Source organism: Elephantulus edwardii, unplaced genomic scaffold (assembly GCF_000299155.1).
Source record: "Elephantulus edwardii isolate Elephantulus edwardi_28Jun2011 unplaced genomic scaffold, EleEdw1.0 scaffold00447, whole genome shotgun sequence".
NCBI classification, from domain to species: domain Eukaryota; kingdom Metazoa; phylum Chordata; class Mammalia; order Macroscelidea; family Macroscelididae; genus Elephantulus; species Elephantulus edwardii.
In genome coordinates this window covers 635,289-654,656 of record NW_006400197.1, presented here as the reverse complement: position 1 = coordinate 654,656, position 19,368 = coordinate 635,289, and the positions used below count along the sequence as shown (strand labels likewise).

The 19,368-nt window shown below is 38.0% G+C and overlaps 1 protein-coding gene across 1 annotated transcript in view; it reads right to left on the bottom strand.

The window, feature by feature from the left end:
• The window catches only part of ZC3H6 (zinc finger CCCH-type containing 6), a 68,940-nt gene extending 52,529 nt beyond the window's left edge, over window positions 1-16,411 (bottom strand). The window contains exons 1-3 of the mRNA XM_006902767.1: window positions 16,205-16,411; window positions 15,083-15,205; window positions 1,039-1,315 (exon numbers count right to left, since the gene is read on the bottom strand). Coding sequence (XP_006902829.1) covers window positions 1,039-1,315; window positions 15,083-15,205; window positions 16,205-16,411 — 607 coding nt within the window. The remainder of the gene's footprint in view (window positions 1-1,038; window positions 1,316-15,082; window positions 15,206-16,204) is intronic.
• Window positions 16,412-19,368: the final 2,957 nt, after the last annotated feature.

Genomic DNA, 19,368 nt, shown 5'->3' with positions numbered 1-19,368 from the left:
AAAATGAGTCCTACATGGACTACAGCTTCTTCATTATGTTACCAGCTACTATCTTGCCCTTTTTCCAAGGACCATATGCCTCAACACAGCAGATGACTAGGTAATCACTCCAGTAATTTCTTGACATTATGTTAGTTTTTTCAATCTCAAAGGATGTTCCTAGTCCTATGTACAATTTTATAGCAAAGATATTTGCCATATTTAAGCTTAACAAAAATTGATTTTGCACATTCCTGTCCTTACAAATCAATAATATAAAGCAATACATAGAAAGTACCAGCAACAATTGCAAAAAAAAAGCTGGGTTGGGGTTGATTTTTTTTTCTCCCAGTACAGTGACACAAAGAATAAAAAGGAGGACTCCTAACAACAAAATCTTGTTATAGCTTTATATACCTTAAAAATATTACTGTATCTTTTTTTATTTTTTTATTAAATTTTATTAGTTTTAATGAACATTTACAGAGATTTGGGGTTTTCATTCATTCATTGTTGCACTGTTTTCTCCACCCTCATCCCCAGTTTGTTCTTCTTTCGCGCCCCCCCCAATGTCTGTTTTAATTGTCCAATTGCCACAGTGCTTGTCAAAGCCAGTTCTGATTAATCTCCTTTGTCAGTGTGTCCCTTGCCATTCCCTATCACTCCTCCCTGAGAGAGACTTCACCCTGATTCATAAGGAAAAGGGGATGGCGTATTCTCTTAGCTACTTCCTGCTGAAAAGGGACGCTGTAGGTTTCAGGGTGAATGTCTTCTCTCACTACTCCAAAGGGCCCCCTTGGCAGTAGGAAACACATAGACTATTATGGAGATTGATTTTGGAATTTAGATGCACTGTTAAAAAAGATATTATGCTGTCAGGTAGATTGGTGTTATCTGTACACTTTTTAAGTTTTGGAAAATAAAGGAAAACAGCTTCACATACCACAACAATTAACTGATCTTGAGAATGGGCTAACAGATCTCTAAGCTTTTAGTTCATAATCATTTGTTTTAATAAGTTTGTCATGTTCTAAAGCAGACAGTCAAGTTCAAACTTACCTTGCTGGTATCCTTTAATCCTCTGCTTTTCCCCTAGCTCTTTAGAAAATGATGATCCTAAAGCAGTATTTGATATTTCTTTAGACTGTCTGTATTGTTTTAGCTGCTTAACAAAATCTTCCTCTGTTTCTTGACCGTAGTTTCCGAAGTTGTCATCACTGTAATTGCCAAAGTTGTCATCGCTGTAGGTACTGTATTCATCATATTCTTTGTTTTTAAACTTTTTGTTGTGCTGATCTTTTTGTGATGTCATGTAGCTTCCTGATATATGTCCACGCTAGGTGAAAATGGACAATTATTTTTTTTTAGGATTTTTCACTTATATATAGCAGTTGATGGTAAAAATGGCATTTTTCCCACACAAAAAGTTAGGAGAAAGAAGCCTAAAAGATGGTTAATTTTGTCTCATGATTAGAATGTATTATCTATAATACTATTAAAACTAGGTTGAAAAAGCTAAGGGCTGTTGTCATGTTCTTAAGCATTTAAACATACATGCTTTAGATCTCTTTTTCATATCTCATGATAATATCTATATGTTATATATTAGAATACTTAAAATCCACATCATAATAAATACCTGCTGCACAAAGCAGTGCAAAGAAGTCCTTTTTTAAACATGGGAAAATGCAAGTGGACTAGCTTTGGAGGATAGTGGCCTAGAAAATTATTTTCTGTTTTTCTAACTGAAAAATTCAAAGAGGAATGCTATACTTAATAAAAACTATGCATGAAAAATTTTATAGAAGGAGGATGTTTCTATCTGAAGTCTTATAGAAAAAGTAGAGTTTTCCCTAACATGAAAAGCATCTGAATAAATTGCTCACTTGGGGATCTAGAACTATTAGCTGCTACAACTTGAGGATCTACCACTGCTCAGACCAAGATGATTTTCAGTTTAGTGCATTTTAAGTGTGATGTAATAATGTTAGGGGCTCTGGTGGCCTGTGCACTGCAATCATGGAGGCGTGCACTTCAAATCCACCAGCTGCTCTGTGGGAGAAGGATGGGTAATATTCTCCCTAGTGACTGTTGTTTCTGACAACCCACTGGAAGGTCAGGTATGGGTAGTTTATAACTCTATGGCATACAACAATAACATAATAATGGTGTTCTGAATGGGAATCCTCCCTGAGGCTGTGATTAATAAAATTCAGGAAAATACCATAAACTGTCTGGGAGGCAAAGTCTATATAGAGTTGTGCTGCTAATCCAAAGACTCTGGGATTCTATCCACCAACGTATTCCTCCTAAGGAGAAATACCAGCAGTCTCCTCCAGTGTGATTCTTTGCCCTGGAAAACTCAATGGAGAGGCAGTGATTGAAATTAGCCCCAATAGGTGAATGACAGTGACACATTGCTAAGAAAGAAATGGAATGCATAAATATTGACATACTAGGTATTAGTGAAATGAGATGGACTGGCATGGGACATTTTGAATCAGACAATAAATCATATGCTCTACTATGCTGAAAATGAAAACATGAGGAAAAATGGGGTAGCTTTTATAGCTAAAAAAGTTGTTTCTAGATCCGTCTTAAAATACAGTATTGTGAGTGACAGGATAATAGCCATATGCATACAAGGAAGTCCAGTGAATACCACTGTAATTCAGATATAAGCACCAACATCCAAAGCCAAAGAAGAGGAAATAGAAGACTTCTAACAACCTTTGCTGTCAGGGATCGACTGAACATGCAATCAAGATGCATTAATAATAATGGATGAGTAGAATGCAAAAGTTGGGAACAGAGAAGAAAGATTAGTAGTTGGACAACATGGACAAGATGGAATGATAGAATTTTGTACAATCAATGATTTATTCATTGCAAATATGTCTTGTAAGAAATATAAATGCGGGCTATACACATGGTTTTCACCTGATGACATGCACAGGAATTGGACTGATTATATCTGTGGAAAGAACAGCTGGAGAAGTTCACTATCAACTGTGAAAACCACGCCACCTGCTGATTGTGGAATAGACCACCAACTACTCATATGCTAGTTCAAGCTGAAGCTAAGCAAAATTAAATCCATGGGGACCAAAATATAACCTTGAGTCTATCCCACCTGAATTTCAAAACAATCTTAGGAACAGTTCTGAGGCTTTGAACACTAATGAGCAAAGATCAGATGAGCTGTAGGAGGATATCAAGACTATCATCCAGGAAAAATGCAGAGGGTCATTACAAAGAGGAGAAAGAAAAGAACAAGATGGATGTCAGAAGTGACTCTGAATATTGCACTAGAACACAGAGAAGCCAAAGCAAAGCAAAGAAATCGAGATAGTAAAGAACTGAACAGAAGGTTTCAAAGGGCAGCAGAAGAAGACTACTTTGCAGTAAATGTGCAAAGAGCTGGAGTCGGAAAACCAAAGGAGCTGAACTCACTCAGCATTTCTTAAGCTCAAGGAACTGAAAAAGAACAAATTCAAGCCTCAAGTTGCAATACTTAAGGATGCTTTGGGCAGAATATTAAAGATCCAAGAAGCATTGAAAGAAGATGAAAGTGTATAGAGTCATTGTACCAAAAGGAATTGGTGGACACAGAAGTATTTCATAAAACAACATTTGAGCAAGAGCCTGTGGTGATGAAGGAAGTTCAAGATGCTCTGAAAGAATTGGCAAAAAAACAAAGCCAAGTGACATACTTCAACAAACAGATGCTGCCCTGGATGTGCTCACCAAGTTGTGCCAACAAATCTGGAGTACAACTACCTGGCCAACTGACTGAAGAGATTTTTATTTGTTCCCATTAAAGAAAGGTGATCTGTCAGAGTATGGAAAGTATCGAACAATATCATTAGTATCACATGCAAGCAAGATTCTGCTAAAATTATCAAAAAACTACCCGAACAGCACATCAACAGAGAACTGTCAGAAGTGCAGAATGGGTTTAGAAGAGGTTGTGGTACAAGGCATATGACAGCTAAATTTAAATGGATCTTGGCTGAAAGCAGGGAGTACCAGAGGAATGTCTATGTATGTTTCATTGACTATGCAAAGGAATCTGACTGTGTGCACCACAATAAACTGTGGCTAATTCTGAGAAGAATGAGAATCCCAGAACACTTGATCATGCTAATGCAAAACCTATACTTGGACCAGGAGGCAGATGTCAGAACAGAGTAGGGAAACACTGCATGGTTCAAAACTGGGAAGGGGGTATGTCAGAGATGTGTTCTCCCTCCATACCTTTTCAATCTATATCCAGAATAGATTATCCAGGAGGCTGGGCTCTAAGAGGAGAAATGTGGCATCAAGACTGGAGGAAGACTCATCAACAACCTTTATTATGCAGATAACACAACCCTGTTTGCTGAAAGTGAGGAGGACCTGAAGCGCTTGCTGCAGAAGGTTAAGGACTGCAGCCTTCAATACAGACTGAAACTCAACATCAAGAAAACAAAGATTCTCACCACTGCACTCATTGGTAGCATCATGATAGATGAGGAAAAGATTGAGATTGTTAATAGCTTTAGATTGGTTGGCTCCACAATCAAACTGTTGGTAAAAGCAGTCAGGAAATTAAAAGACAAACTGCACTATGAAAGGGTGCTGTCAGAGACCTCTCTGAAGTACTGAAGAGCAAAAATGACAGTCTGGAAACTAAGGTGCACCTGATACAGGCCATAGTCTTTGCAATTATTTGTTATGCATGTGAGAGCTGGACAATGACTAAGGAAACCAGGAGAATTGATGCTTTTGAACTGTGGTGCTGGACAAAAGTATTGAATACACCATGGGCTGCTAAGAGAACAAACACATTTGTCTGAGACAGGGTGAAACCAGGCTGCTTCTTGGAGGCAAGGATTCTGAAGCTTCGTCTGATATACTTTGGACATGTTGCAAGGTGGGACCAGACCTTGGAGAGAGACATCATGTTTGGGAGGGTGAAGGGACAGTGCAAGAGAAGAAGACCCTGAATGAGATGGAATGATTCAGTGACTACGGTAATGTGGGTAGGTGTGTCAGAGACAGTAAGATTGGCACAGGATAGAGCAGGGTTTAGGGCTGTTGTATATAGGGTCGCTATGAGTCGCAGGCGACTCAACAGCACGTAACAATAACAATAATATTTAATATAAAATGGAGGGGAAATACATAAAGTGACCAAGGAAATCAATTAGCCCATCAATTCCAAAAGCACTGTCTCTTTACGAACTTCCTTTTCAGCAGTACTTCTTAAAGTTTATATACACTTTGGAGAAACTTATCTGTGAAGCCAAAAGACAGTATTTCTGATATTTCATTAAAGTCACTATAAAAACACAACTTGAACAGCTTTTATTTCCATTAATAAAGTATTATTACTGCTTCGTGCATATTTTAATGTCTCAGGATTAAAATTTATTCTGTTAATGGATAAATCCAAATTTTTCTCTTGTGATTATGTTTTCATCTTTGAAATTTTTTATAGCCGTTATATTCCTTCACAGAATAAACACCTATAATCCTATCTTTAAAATACTTTTACTTTGTACATTTTTCTAAAATACAAAAACTTTCTCCTAGATCTACTTGGACTATAAAGATTCAACTCTTTGTCATCTTACAAATACATGATACGGTAATTTTATATAATGCAAGAAAAGGGTGATTTGTTTAAAAGAAGAAAAAAATGGCTTAATTTCTGTGGCAATGCTCTTTGAGAATTTCTTTTTACACGTGTAAGCCAACTAAGAAACCATGATGGTTTGCTTTCTTTAAATAATGCTTACAATTTATTTTAGCCACTGAGCCTTTTTTTATTTGTGTATTTGTAAATCTTCTTATTCTTAAACTTACTTAATAAGTACACTGTTTATCTGCTTAATAATTATACTGCTTACATGATTCAGAAAAGGCAAATCATTAAGCTGACTTGCTTCCAAAGTTCCAAATATACTAACTCTAAAGGGGAAAGATGGCCAATCCCCTCTTGAGCCATTTATAGCTTCTCAAAACCTTCTGGAAGGTCAACTCTGAACAACTCAACGGCAAACAACAATAACCAAAGTTTATCCAAATGGAAAAATATGTTTAACAGCCTCCTAACATAAGCAAGTATTTCATCCCAGCGCTCCTCAGGGAAAAATTTTGGAAGTGATATATGGGACACTTTGGCATAAGCACCACCTGTCGTGTCACAGCTGAGCTCTTTGTGCCAAAAGGGCTGTTGTCCAGTCTCCAGGAAGCACTAAGTGGATGAAGATCTACACCTTCTATGCTATGAATGGTTATCACTGAAGTCAACAAATCACTAACAAGTATTCTTTCTTCAAGGCCTACTGAAAGACTAGAAATGGTTTTTAAAAGACTATAAATTCTACCAAAATATATAACTGCTCTGATTTCTTTGCTAAGTGGTTATATACACTGCTAGAATGTCTGTAGGAGATTTTGTCCTCTAATTTAACTGCTGTATATTAATTCAATATTCAGTTTTAAGTCTGGAATTGTTTAAGATTGAAAATAGATACGTGTTACCTCCAAAAATTGAAATTTTACTTAGGGTATTTTCTAATAGTCAGGGTGCTGACGCTAAATGGTACTGAACTTTCTCTTTTTCAAATGGTAAACTTAGTAATTCAGACTTAACCTTGAAAAAAGTAGTAAAGATGGAAAAAGGTATTTTTTTATAAATCCATTGTAATGCATGAGACAGATGAAAAATTAATGAAGGATTATTGGATTAATGTAAATCAAGCAGATGAAAATCCTGAGATGTGAACAGCATGTGGAACTGCTTTTGCTTTGAAGATCACTGGTTCATCATGAAAAATCAGCTGAAAAGGGGAATGTGGTACTTCTGATTGTCCCTTTAATGAATGCAAACAATAGATAAAGTTCAGAGTCTTATAGGAGTGAAAGCCCTAGTAGCTGTCATTCCTCAATTCTGGGGGAATCTCAAAGCTTGACTCAAGGCTACTGCCCAGTTTGAGCTCTCAATGTAACCAAGTTGGTCCAGAAAAGTCCCAAATCCTGAAACTGTAATAAAGTTTGTTTCCTATGTACCTAGGACCAAGTGAAGAACTTCTAATGAGGAAAAAAATCCTAGGCTTCAAATTATCTTACAAAATATTCTTCTGTTATAGTGAGTTTCTTCTTCAAAACGGGTTCCTAGGCTGCTGCCTTTGATTTTGTCCACATGAACAACAAGGCGTGAAGACTATTATGATGAGATTAGTAAACTGCCATTTCACCAGGTTCAGCAACAGAAAGTAGGATCTCACTACCATGAGAGAAGCAGCAGCAGATAATACGGCACCTTATCTTCAGTATCAGAGACTCCTGCACACCTCACTGGGACCTATACACAAGCAGCAGCAGAGACCCAGACAGCAATGTGAGACTGAGCTGATGTGGGGATTATCTTCTCAAAAACCCAGAGGAAGGGGTCTTGACTCAAGCTTCAGGACTAGCAGGTGGATTCCATAATAACCCGAGCTAAGAGAGCTTCCCATTACTTGTCTCTTGGTTTCTGCCACACTGTGGTGGCTTGTGTGTTGCTGTGCTTCAGGAAGCTGTTGTTGTTATGTGCCGTCACGTGGCCTATGACTCATAGCAACCCTATGTACAAGTTCTGAACCCTGCCCTATCCTGAGCCAATCTCACTGTCTCTGACACACTTGGCCCCCCATTACTCCAGTTACTACGTCAACCCATCTCATTCAAGGTCTTTCTTGTGCTGTCCCCCCACCCTTCCAAGCATGATGTCCTTCTTCAAGCACCAGTCCCTCCTATCATCATGCCTAAAATATATCAGATGGAGCTTCAAAATCCTTGCCTCCAAGGAGCAGCTCAGTTTTACCCTTTCCAAGACAGACCTGTTTGTTCTCTTAGCAGTTCATGGTATATTCAGTACTCTTCTCCAACTCCACAGCTCAAAGGCATTGATTTTTCTAGCATCCCAGTTCTCCGATGCACAGCAAGTAAATGCAAAGATCATGCACTGGTTCAGGCATACTTTAGTTTCTAGGTTGATATTATTGTTCTCCAGTAGTCTGGAAATGTTCTTGGCAGCATATTTTCCCAGTGCAATTCGTGTTTTGATTTTCTGACTGCTGGTGCCAAGAGTATTGATTGTGGAACCAAGCAAGCTGAAATTATCAACAATCTCAATCTCATCTCCATCCATCACGATGCTGCCAATTGGCCCAGTGGTAAGAATCTTTGTTTTCTTGATGTTGAACTTCAATCCATATTGAAGACTGCAGTCCCTGACCTTCTGCAGCAAATGCTTCAGGTCCTCCTCAGTTTTAGCAAGTAAGGTTATGTCATCTGCATAATGCAGGCTCTTGATGAATCTTCCCCTAGTCTTGATGCCACCTTCCTCCTCATACAGCCTGGATGATCTGTTTTTTGTATAGATTGAAAAGGTATGGAGACAGGATGTATCCCTGATGCACTCCTTTCCTGATTTTGAACCATGCAGTGAGTCTTTGCTCGGTTCTGACGACTGCTTCCTGATCCAAGTACTGGCTTCATATAAGCAGTTAAGGGTCTGGGATTCCCATTCTTCTCAAGGTTAGCCACATTTGTTGTGACATCCACAGAAAAATGCCTTTACATGGTAAATGAAACACAGATAAACATACCTCTGGTGCTCTCTGCTTTTGGCTAATATACATCTAACAATGGCTATAATGTCCCTAGAGCCAGAGCCTCTTCTAAACCCAGCTTGCACACCCAGCAGTTCTCTACTGATGTACTGTTCCAGTAGTTTTCAGATAATCTTCAGCAGGATTTTGCTTGTGTGTGATATTAATAATATTGTTAGATAATTTCCACACTTGGTTGAATGAGCTTTTTTTTTTTAATGGGAATAAATATGGATCTCTTCCAATCAGTTGGCTAAGTAGCTGTCCTCCAGATTTGACACAACATAGTGAGCACGTCCAGGGTGGCAACTCTTTGTTGAAATACTGTTAACTGGTATGATGTCTATTCCTGGGGTCATCCATGATGGAAAAGTCTCAGGAGAGCTTTTAGATTAAGACAAAATATAAAGCAGGGTTTGTCATCCACTTCTTAAATAACAGGCTTTAAAAAACTAAATGAGTAACAGAATAGCACTTCTGGACACAGTGCTGGAAGATTCTATCGGGGAAGATCGGCCTCCTTGAAGCAGAGTCTACCATAATGACATGCATGGAGGGTGGAGTAAAACTTTCACATAATGAAGGACCTAGAATTGCTGATGTAACAAGACTGAAAATGAGAAACCGGTGCAAACATCCATTAATAATTTGAACATGGAGGGTATGAAATAGGAATGAACCTAGGAAAATTAAGAAACTGTCAAAAATTAAATAGAACACTTAACACTTGACATCCTAGGCATTAATGAGCTGAAATGGACTACTACTGATCATTTTAATTCAATCATCTGATATATTATGCCAAGAATGAAAAAATGAACAGCAATGGGGTACAATTCATTGTCAAAAGGGCATTTCAAGATCTACCTAAACTATAATGCTATGACAGTGTACTATCTATCCATACACAATTCAAAGAATTGCTAACACAACTATTATTCAAATATACACATACCAATTACTAAAGACAAAGGTGAAGAAACTGAGGGTTTTTTTGCATTTTTTGCAGCTTAAAATTAATCAAACATGCAATGAAGATACATTAATAAGAACTCGTGACTTATACGCAAAAGGGGGAAAGAAAGAAAAACAAATTGCAATACTGAAGAATTCTATGGGGAAAATAAGGACTTAGTGACAAAAATATGGCTGGAGACATAATAATAGTGCATCACTAGTTGCCAGAAATTCAAGGTGGCTTCAGAAGAGGTCATGGCATGAAGGATATCATTGCTGATGTCAGATGAATCTTAGCTGAAAGCAGAGACTACCAGACATATGTTTACTTGTGTTTTATAAATTATGAAGAGGCATTCAGCTATGTGATAATAACAAATTATGGATAATACTGAAAAAAATTGGAAATCTCAGAGCATTTAATTTTGCTCATGTGAAACAGATACATAGACAAAATAACAGTTGTCTGAACAGAGCAAGGGATGCTGCATCAGGAAAAGTGTGTGTCAGGATATTCTTTCTCCATACCTATTTAATCTGTATGCTGAACATATCATTCCAGAATCTGGACTATCTGAAGAACTTGAAATCATGACTGAAGAAGGCTCATCAACAACTTTTTTTATGTAGATGCCACAACCCTGACTCCAGAATGAAGATGCCTTGAAGCTCTCCGGAAGAGGGTCAAACAACATAACCTTCAATACTATTTCATCTGTTTATTAAAAAACCAAAAATCCTCACCAGTTGACCAACAGGAAACATCATAGTAACTTTATAAAAGACTCACATTGTAAACGATTTCATTTTATTTGGATCTACAATCCATGTCCATGGTGGCAACAGTCAAGAAACTGAAGGCTGTATTGCATTGGGAAAATATAAAAAAACCTCTCCAAAGTACTACAAAGCAAGAAGGTTAGTTTACTTCCTATACACTGGAAAGTTGGACAAGAAATAAGGAAGATGAAGGAACAGATGCCTTTGAATTGTGTTACTGGTGAAGAGTACTGAATATCCTGTAGACTACCAAGAGAATAAACAAATCTGTCTTGGGGGAAGTCAAGAAGGGTGCTCCTTAGTAGCAAGGACGGTGACATTTCACCTCACCTACTTTGGGCATGTTGTCAAGAGGGACAAGATCTTGGAAAAAGACATCACACTAGGAAAAGTAGAAGGCTGGAGAATGACAGGAAGACCATCAATGAGATGACATAATGCTTCCAACAGCAGGACTGTGCATGAAGGTGAGTGTGAGGATGATAGGACAAGGTTCAGATCTGTTCATACTAGCTACACACTGAAGTTGACTTGAGGGCACCTAACAACAAGAACAGAGCTGTCTTTTTATTAAATATTGGTGTGCATACAAAATTCGTAAACAGTTGTGTTTCACACTTTCCTTAATTCACAATGTATTTCATACAATCAATTCTAATACATTGTGTCTTATAAAACTAATCACCACTGATCTAAGCCCATTATCACTACAGCCCAGAATCTGAAGATAATAGGGCCTATGTGCATGCCTGAGAAGCTGTCCTGAGTGAAAAACTACATCTGGTTTCAACCTGAACTGTAAATAATTCTTGGTGTTAGGTGTGGCTGAGTATGACTCAGCAATTTTATGAAAAACAGATCTGAACTCTGTCCTATCCTGCACCATCCTCATCGTCTCTGACACAGCTTGAGCCCACGACTGCAGCCAGTGCCAGTCCATCTCACTGAGGGTCTTGCTCTCTTTCTCTATTTCCAGCATGATGTAATTTCTCAAGGAATAGCCTCTTCTAACAACATGCACAAAGTATGTGAGTTGAAGCTTCACCATCATTGTCCGTAACGGGCACTATGGTGCTATGTGACCACTAAGACAGACTGTAGACCCAGTGCTAGAGCAGCAGGAACTTTGGGAAGGCTGTTTCTTGTTAGAGTTGGTAGAAGTAGGTGCAGGAGAGTAAAGACAAGCCTGGCTGCGTAGGAATTGCTTTCGTACTGTGGATGTTATTGATAGAAGTGTTCAAGTGTTCTCCTTTGTGAAATTATTGGAGGTCACACTCAGCCATCCTCATGCCATTTGTACTCTTTTTACAGTTCTATATGCCTTCTCTTCACCTATCAACTTTCTCACTATCCAGTACTCCCCATTTATGACAACTAGTAAATATCAACTATTTTGTGCACTACTGCTGGCAGTCATGAACACCATGGTGCAAGTAACACTGGCAGTGTTGTGGTCCTAGCTCTGAGTAACACTGTCTGTGATATGACATTGTCCATGAGGGGTAACACTGTGACGTGGCACTGACTATGAGGAGTAACACTGGCTGTGATGGTTAAGGTTCTATGTCAACTTTTCTGGGCCATGACTATTAGTGGTTTGACAATTACATAAGGATGTAATTTGGAAGTTATTTAGGGATGTAGTCATTCTCCACAATCTAGTTTTTAGAACTGAATTATGTTGATGAATTAGGAGTAGGTCTCTTCTGCACCACAACGCTCAGTGTACACACCTGTGCAGATACAGAAAGAAATAAAAGGAAGAAAAGGAAGAAAGGAAGGAAGGAAGGAAGGAAGGGAGGGAGGGAGGGAGGGAGGAAGGAAGAAAGAAACTTAGATCTACAGGAAAAATGAACACTGGAAATGAATGTGTATCATTCATTTTTTCTTAATTCCTTTAACTTATTTTTGAAACAAAATAACAACATTGTATCTGTGGTGATATTTTTTAAAAAACTCATTGCATGACTCCTAGCTGACCTTTCAGTGGGTTTTCAGAAGCTGTAAACCACACAGGATGAGACTGCTCATCTTTGTCCTGCTGGTGTATTCAAACCAAGGGCCTTCAGGTTACCAGCACAACTCCCTACAAATTATGCCATTAGTGGTGATACAGAGTAGCCAATATATGATGACAATAAATAGATGTATAATGTTTAAAGAATATGAGGTATTTAAAACAAGTGTGTACTATGTTTATGCATGTGAAATAATTCTGTCCCTCAGAGTGGCCTCTTTCTATAGAAGGCAAAGCTAGTTGTTTATTACAATAATGTTACTACTGTTAAGTATTCTGGATGTCCAATAACAACTTTGAATCCAGAGGTTATAAATCTCATTACTTGATATTCCAAATGTTTCATTATCTGAGACAAAAGTCTCATTAAGGTGGACTCTGAGTCACAGTGAACCCATGTACAAGAGAATGAAACCCAACCCAATCTGTCCCATTCTCAATCTCTGCTGTACTCAAGCCCACTGTTGAGTCAGTGTGTCAGTCCATCTCACTCAAAGTCTTTCCCTTTTTCGCTAACCCTTCACTTTTCCAAGCATGATGTCCTTCTCTAGGGACTGGCCTCCAATTAATAACATGACCAAAGGAAGTAAGATAGACGCTCACCATTTTTGCTGCTAAGGCACACTCTGACTGCACTTCCTCCAAGATAGATTTGTCTGTTTATCATAAGCATCTTTTTGTTCACTGGAAGTGTTCCCAAAGGACTACTAACTAATTTCTTTTTAATCCCACTGTAAATGACAAAATTTAGGCACCAAATTAATGATCCCTGAATTGGATGGATTTAAATATATTTAACTCATTTTACTCATACGGAACTTGCACATGAACCAAGAAGCAGTTATTCAAACAGAACAAAGGTTTAGATAGTTTAAAAGCAGAAAAGGTATACATCTGAGTTATATCCTTTCACTAAAACTATTCAATATGTACACTGGGCTAAAACACTGAGAAGCTGGACTATATGAAGAAGAACGTAGCGTTTGTACTGGAAGAAGGCACAACCTTGCTTGTTGAAAATGAAGAGAACTTGAAACACTGAAGAGGATCAAAGAGCACAGCTTTCAATATGTATTGCACACTTCAACATCAAGAAAAAAAAATCCCCACAACTGAACCAACAGACAACGTCACGATAATTGAGAAGATGTTCTCATCCTACTTGGATCTACAATCAACATCCATGGTAAAAGCACTTAAAAAAATCAAATAACCTATTGGACGGCAAAACTCTTCTATCAAAGACCTCTTCAAAGTACACACAAAAAAAGTTGTCAGTTTAAAAACTAAAGACTATGGCGCACTTGACTCAAATCATGAATGTATTTTCAATTGTTTAATTTGCATGAACAAACTGGAAATGAACAAGGAAGACTACAGAAGAAGTGATGCCTTTGAACTGTGGTGTTATCAGAGAATACAGAGTATCTAGTAGGCTGCCAAAAGAAGGAGACACACAGTGCTCCTTACAAGCAAGGAGAGTACACTGCCTCACGCACTCTGGGCATGTTATCAGGGGGCCCAGTACTTGGGGGAAAAAACCATGTTGGGAAAGCAGAGGTTCAGAAAAAGAGAAGCAGACTTTCAATGATATGAACTGACAACAATGACGGTTGATAGACATTGTGAAGATGGAACAGAATCAGTCAAGGTTTTGATCCACTGTCCATAAGGTCAATATGCGAGAGTCCACTCACCTAACAACAACAGTATTTCTAATGAATAAAGATGTTGTCAGAAATATCTACCATTGATCTCACAATTAATAGACATATATCAGAATATTCACCTAACTTGATAAAATTATTAAAAGTCATATAGTTCTTCAAAATTTTTAAGAAAGGGGAATTCTGATTCAAATTCTATTCACTTAGTGATCATTTAATAAACAATCTTAAATATAAAGAAAAACAGTAAGTCAGATTTAGAATTAACTCAAACACAGTAATTTGGCTTGTAACATCACAAGAGATCATTTTTATTCTGTGCCATCCAATAGGAAACAACTTATAGCTAACCCTCCGGTGTGTTTTCAGAGACAATAAAAAACACAGGAGGAGACTGCCCATCTCTCATGGAGTCAGAAACACTAAAGTAGTGAAAGGAATGGAGCCCTCTTACAGACAGACAAGCAGAAGCCCAATGATAGAATAACAAAAACAAGAGTTCAGAAAACCATTCCACATAGTTACACTGATTTGTTGAGAATATAATATTTTTCTAGCAGAGAAAATAATTCCTATTCATATTAAGGACTGTGCCTGATACAGTGTAATGTATTTATGAAAAGCAAAGTAACATTTTATATTATTTTTCAAAGCAATCAAAACTACATTCACACTTAAGAAGGTAGTTATCACATATTTAAAATTCAATCCCATCTAATTTCTTAATATTGTTGTTGCTGAATACCATCGAGTTGGAACCGACACTCCAGCAGGGGAGGAGACTGCCTATCTTTCTCCCACAGAGCACCTAGTGGAATCAATCCATGTACCCTTTGGTTGGCAGCATAATCCCTTATCATTAAGCCACCAAAGCTCCCTCCTTTCTTAATAGTTCTGGATAAATAGTGTCATTATGCATTCTTTATCTTCAAATATTTTACATTTCAAACATATGTCTTATAAAACATGATTTTCAAAGTACTAAAAAGCAAAGACATAAAATGAAAAGCTTTAATTTGCTCTTTAAAAGGCAATACCTGAGGAAATGGAATGTTATAATCCCTACAGAAACTTGATCCTTTTTTATGGGAACTTTCTGTACGTTCAACATCTGAAGCAAGGCTGTAGTCAGAACTGTCATCACTATATGGAGAATTGTGCTGAAAGGAATAAACAAATATATTACATTTACGAAAGGAAAACCATTTAACTAGGTAGGTAGATAAGCTTGTTTAGTCAAAAACTCCAACTAGTCCTTAATATCCTAGGGGACACTAGTGAGTTCTGATGACCTAGTGGGTAAGAAGAAGCACTGTCAACCCAGAGGCAGGTGGTTCAAACCCACCAGCTTCTCTGAGGGAGAAAGGTGGATAATCTCCTCCTATTAAGATTATAATGAGGAAGAGAGAATATTATACCACATTTTGCTGTTGTCGTTAGGTAGTTTCGAGTCTGATATGACTCATAGCAATCCTATGAACAACAGATGTGAGCCCTGCATATCATATATTCTACTGGGGCAATGGGGGTTGGTGTGTCGGAATTAGTGAGACTGGCTCAGGAAAGGGAAGGGCTCAGAGCTGCTGTACATAGGGTCGATATACATCACAAGCAACTCAATGGCATATAAAACCAGTAAGATACTATGACAGGTTTGGAAGCAGGGGTGGCATCCACTTCCTAAATAACATGCCTCCAGAAACCCATGAACTTTGATAAACGTCGATAGTTGTAGAGGGGCTTCAAGCCTTTTGTTCACAGGGTAACTATGAGTCATGCTCAACTCGAAGATAATCAACAACAACATTCATTACATTATGTATGTTGTTGTTGTGTGCCCATAAGTCAGAACCAACTCTCCAGTTGAGATGATGCCCAAGCTGACACTCCAGTGGGTTTTCAGAGCCAGTAAATCACAGGGGAGGAGACTGCCTATCCTTCTCCCCTCAGAGCAGCAGTGGATTTAAGCCACATGTCTTTGGGACTGCAGTGCAGCATACTACCACTATTAAAACTCAAACTCACTGCCACTGAGCCAGAATAGACTCACAGCTGACCCTGCAGTGAGTTTTGGAGGCTGTAAATCCTACAGGATGAGATGGCTCATTAGTATTTGATATTTAATACAATTTACCAAAACAAAGTAGATTCTAACTAACCTTGTGTTTCTCACGTTTTCGCCTTTTGGATTTTTTCTTTTCTCTCTCTTTCTTGTGCTTTTTCCTTGATTTTCTATATGCTTTCTCATTTTTCTGCTTTTCACCTTCTTTTGCTTTCTGTTCTTGAGTTTCTTCAAATCCTGCATCATCTATTTCTCCATCTTCTAATTCACCATCTTCTCTGTTGAAGACAAAGAAAATTTTCATTTTCAAATGTCAATTATTAAAATCTAACAGAAGAATTTTCAAAGTTAAAAAAACATATGCCAAAATATTAAGTTACATATATTTAGATCAGGGGTTGGTAATTTGTTTTTTTCCATAATGGTGTCTCTCTGGAGACTAAGGTGCTCCTGATACAGGCCATGGTTTTTGCAATCACTTGTTATGCATCAGAGAGTTGGACAAGGACTACGGAGGATAGAAGGAGAATTGACGCCTTTGAGCTGTGGTGCTGGAGAAGAGTACTGAATGTACCCATGGACTGCCAAGAAAACAAATAGATTCATCGTAGAGAGGATTAAACCAGGCTGCTCCTTGGAGGCAAGGATTCTGGGGCTTCGCCTGACATACTTTGGACATGTTGTAAGGAGAGACAGGTCTTTGGAGAGGGACATCATGCTGGGCAGAGTGGAGGGACAGTGCAGGAGGGGAAGACCCTTTATGAGGTGGATTGATTCAGTGACTGGGGTAATCGGGATGGGTGTGTCAGAGGCAATGAGACTGGCACAGGATAGAGCAGGGTTTAGGGCTGTTGTACACAGGGTCGCTATGAGTCGCAAACAACTCGACGGCACATAACAACAACAACATAATGAGCCAGATGATACATATTTTACATTTGGTTGGGGTTTTTTTTTACTTAATTTTAATGAAAGTTTACAGAGACTTAGGGTTTCCAGTCATTCATTGTTGTACTTTTCTCCCTGCCCACTCCCTCTCCCCCAATTCACTCTTCTCCTTGAAAAGCAAAAGAAGAACTTTCATTGTTATGCAGTCCCTCCCCGCCAAGTCCTCTCCTAGGGCCACTGTTGTAAAACAGAATTGACACTGGGGTTGAGAGAAGGCAGAGAAGGAGGGGGAAGAATGATGTATATGGCACTGAAACAGATGAGGGAGAGAACTGTTTAAAAGGGATATATGATTGGGTGTATTTTACATTTGTAAACCACAGGTAGCCACTGTTGAAAATTCTTGCTAGATCTGTGGAAAGTAACATTTTTCTTAAATTCTCAATAATCCTTGCATATACTATTTCATAAAGTATAAATATTTTTAATTGTCATCAAAGAGCAGGTAAGATTACTTTTAAAATTTTAAGACCACACAATTCTTATGTTTAGAAAATTTATTAATCACTTAAGTTAAAAACCTATTTCATATTTAAGAAAGTGGGCAGTAATTAGGGAGCTCCAGTGGCCTAGTGAGTGGTAAGAAACTGTGCTGCAATCCCAAAGGTGTTATCATTTGAATCCACCAGCTGTTTTGCAGTAGAAAGACAGTCAAACTCCTCCTGTGCAATTAACTGCCACTGAGAACTCACTAAAGGGTCAGCTATGTGTCAGCTCCAACTCAATGGTACACAACAATAACAATAGGCAATAATTAGCACTTTGTAATTTTTGGTAAAATTCAATGAATAAGGATGACTGAAGAAGAATGGATGCCTTTAAATTGTGGTGATGGAGAAGAGTAGTGAGTATCCCACCAGGTTGTTTCTTGGAGGCAAGGATGGTGAAACTTCATCTTACATACTTTGGGCATGTTGTCAGGAAAGCCCATCCTTCAAAAAAGACATCAGGCTGGGAAAGGGGGAGGTTTAGTGAAAGACAGGAAAACCCTCAACAAGATGAACAGATAGAGTGACTGCCACGTGATTTGTTCACATTGGAGATCGTAAGGATGCTGCAGCAGAGGACAAGGTTCCTATCTACCTTTCACAGGGTCACTATGAGTTGTAGTCAACTTGCTGACACATAACAGCAGCAACAACAATTATCAGTGTGTTATTTCATAGAATTTATCTAAAACTAAAAAGCAGATTCTGATTTAAAAAGTAGATCCTTTTTTACAACTCTTTAAAAATGTAATAACCATTCTCAGTAGCTAAAATTTGCCAACATTGTCTTAAAAAAATCACTAAATTTTCAACCTGGGAAGAATATATATAGTTAAGGACAATACCGCTATTGCAATTAGCAAAAAGGTACAAGATATATGCAACTATTCGAAAGGGAAAGGGGTGAAGTGGCACAAAAGAAGGGAGAAGAAATCACTAGAATAGCAGACTAGTGGATGGACAGGGGTGAAGGGATAGGTAAGATGAAGTGAGGACTTGATGAGGTAGGATGGTAACAGTCATAGATCAGTTATAATTATATAAAGCAGAATGTATAGAAACAACTGTGTAAAACAAAATGTACATGAGTGAAACGATGTATATGAATGACTGTATAAAACATAAGCTAATGGGAGCTCTGGTGGCCTAGTGGCAAGAATCTGCACTGCAATCCCAGAGGTACAAGGTTTGAATCCACCAGATGCTCTACTGGAGAAGGAGGGACAATCTCCTCCTGTACCAGTCAGATCTAATTTGACGGCACACACACACAAAATAATAAAATGAAAAAAAAAAAAAAAACAGAACAAAAAACATAAGGTAAATGGAAAAAGTGAAATAAAAATAAAATTGTTCATAATGTACATGAACAACTGTATGCAAACCAGCAAAAAAAATCACTGACTCTCACAAAATGAATGAATGGACTGAGATAGCAATGTTATTCCAAAGTATTTAAAAAGTTATCATCTACAAATGACCTTCAGCAGATAATATAAACTTATAATTAACTACAGAAAGTAATACTTAGTGGTCCACAGATGGCCCAAAAGTAACTTTTAAAACAAAACAAGACTAATACTATTAACAAAGTAAATGTCATTAAACATTTATATGTAACAAAATTCCAGTCACAATAGAAAAACAAACTGACAAGCTTGAATTGGTGAAAATATTAAAATAAAAACATAAATCTTATTTCACTGTGCTAATGTGAAACCTATACTTGGACCAAGAGGCAGTCGTGAGAACAGAGCAGGGAGATACTGGATGGTTCAAAATCAAGAAAGGGGTCCATCAGGGATGTATTTTGTCTCCATACCTT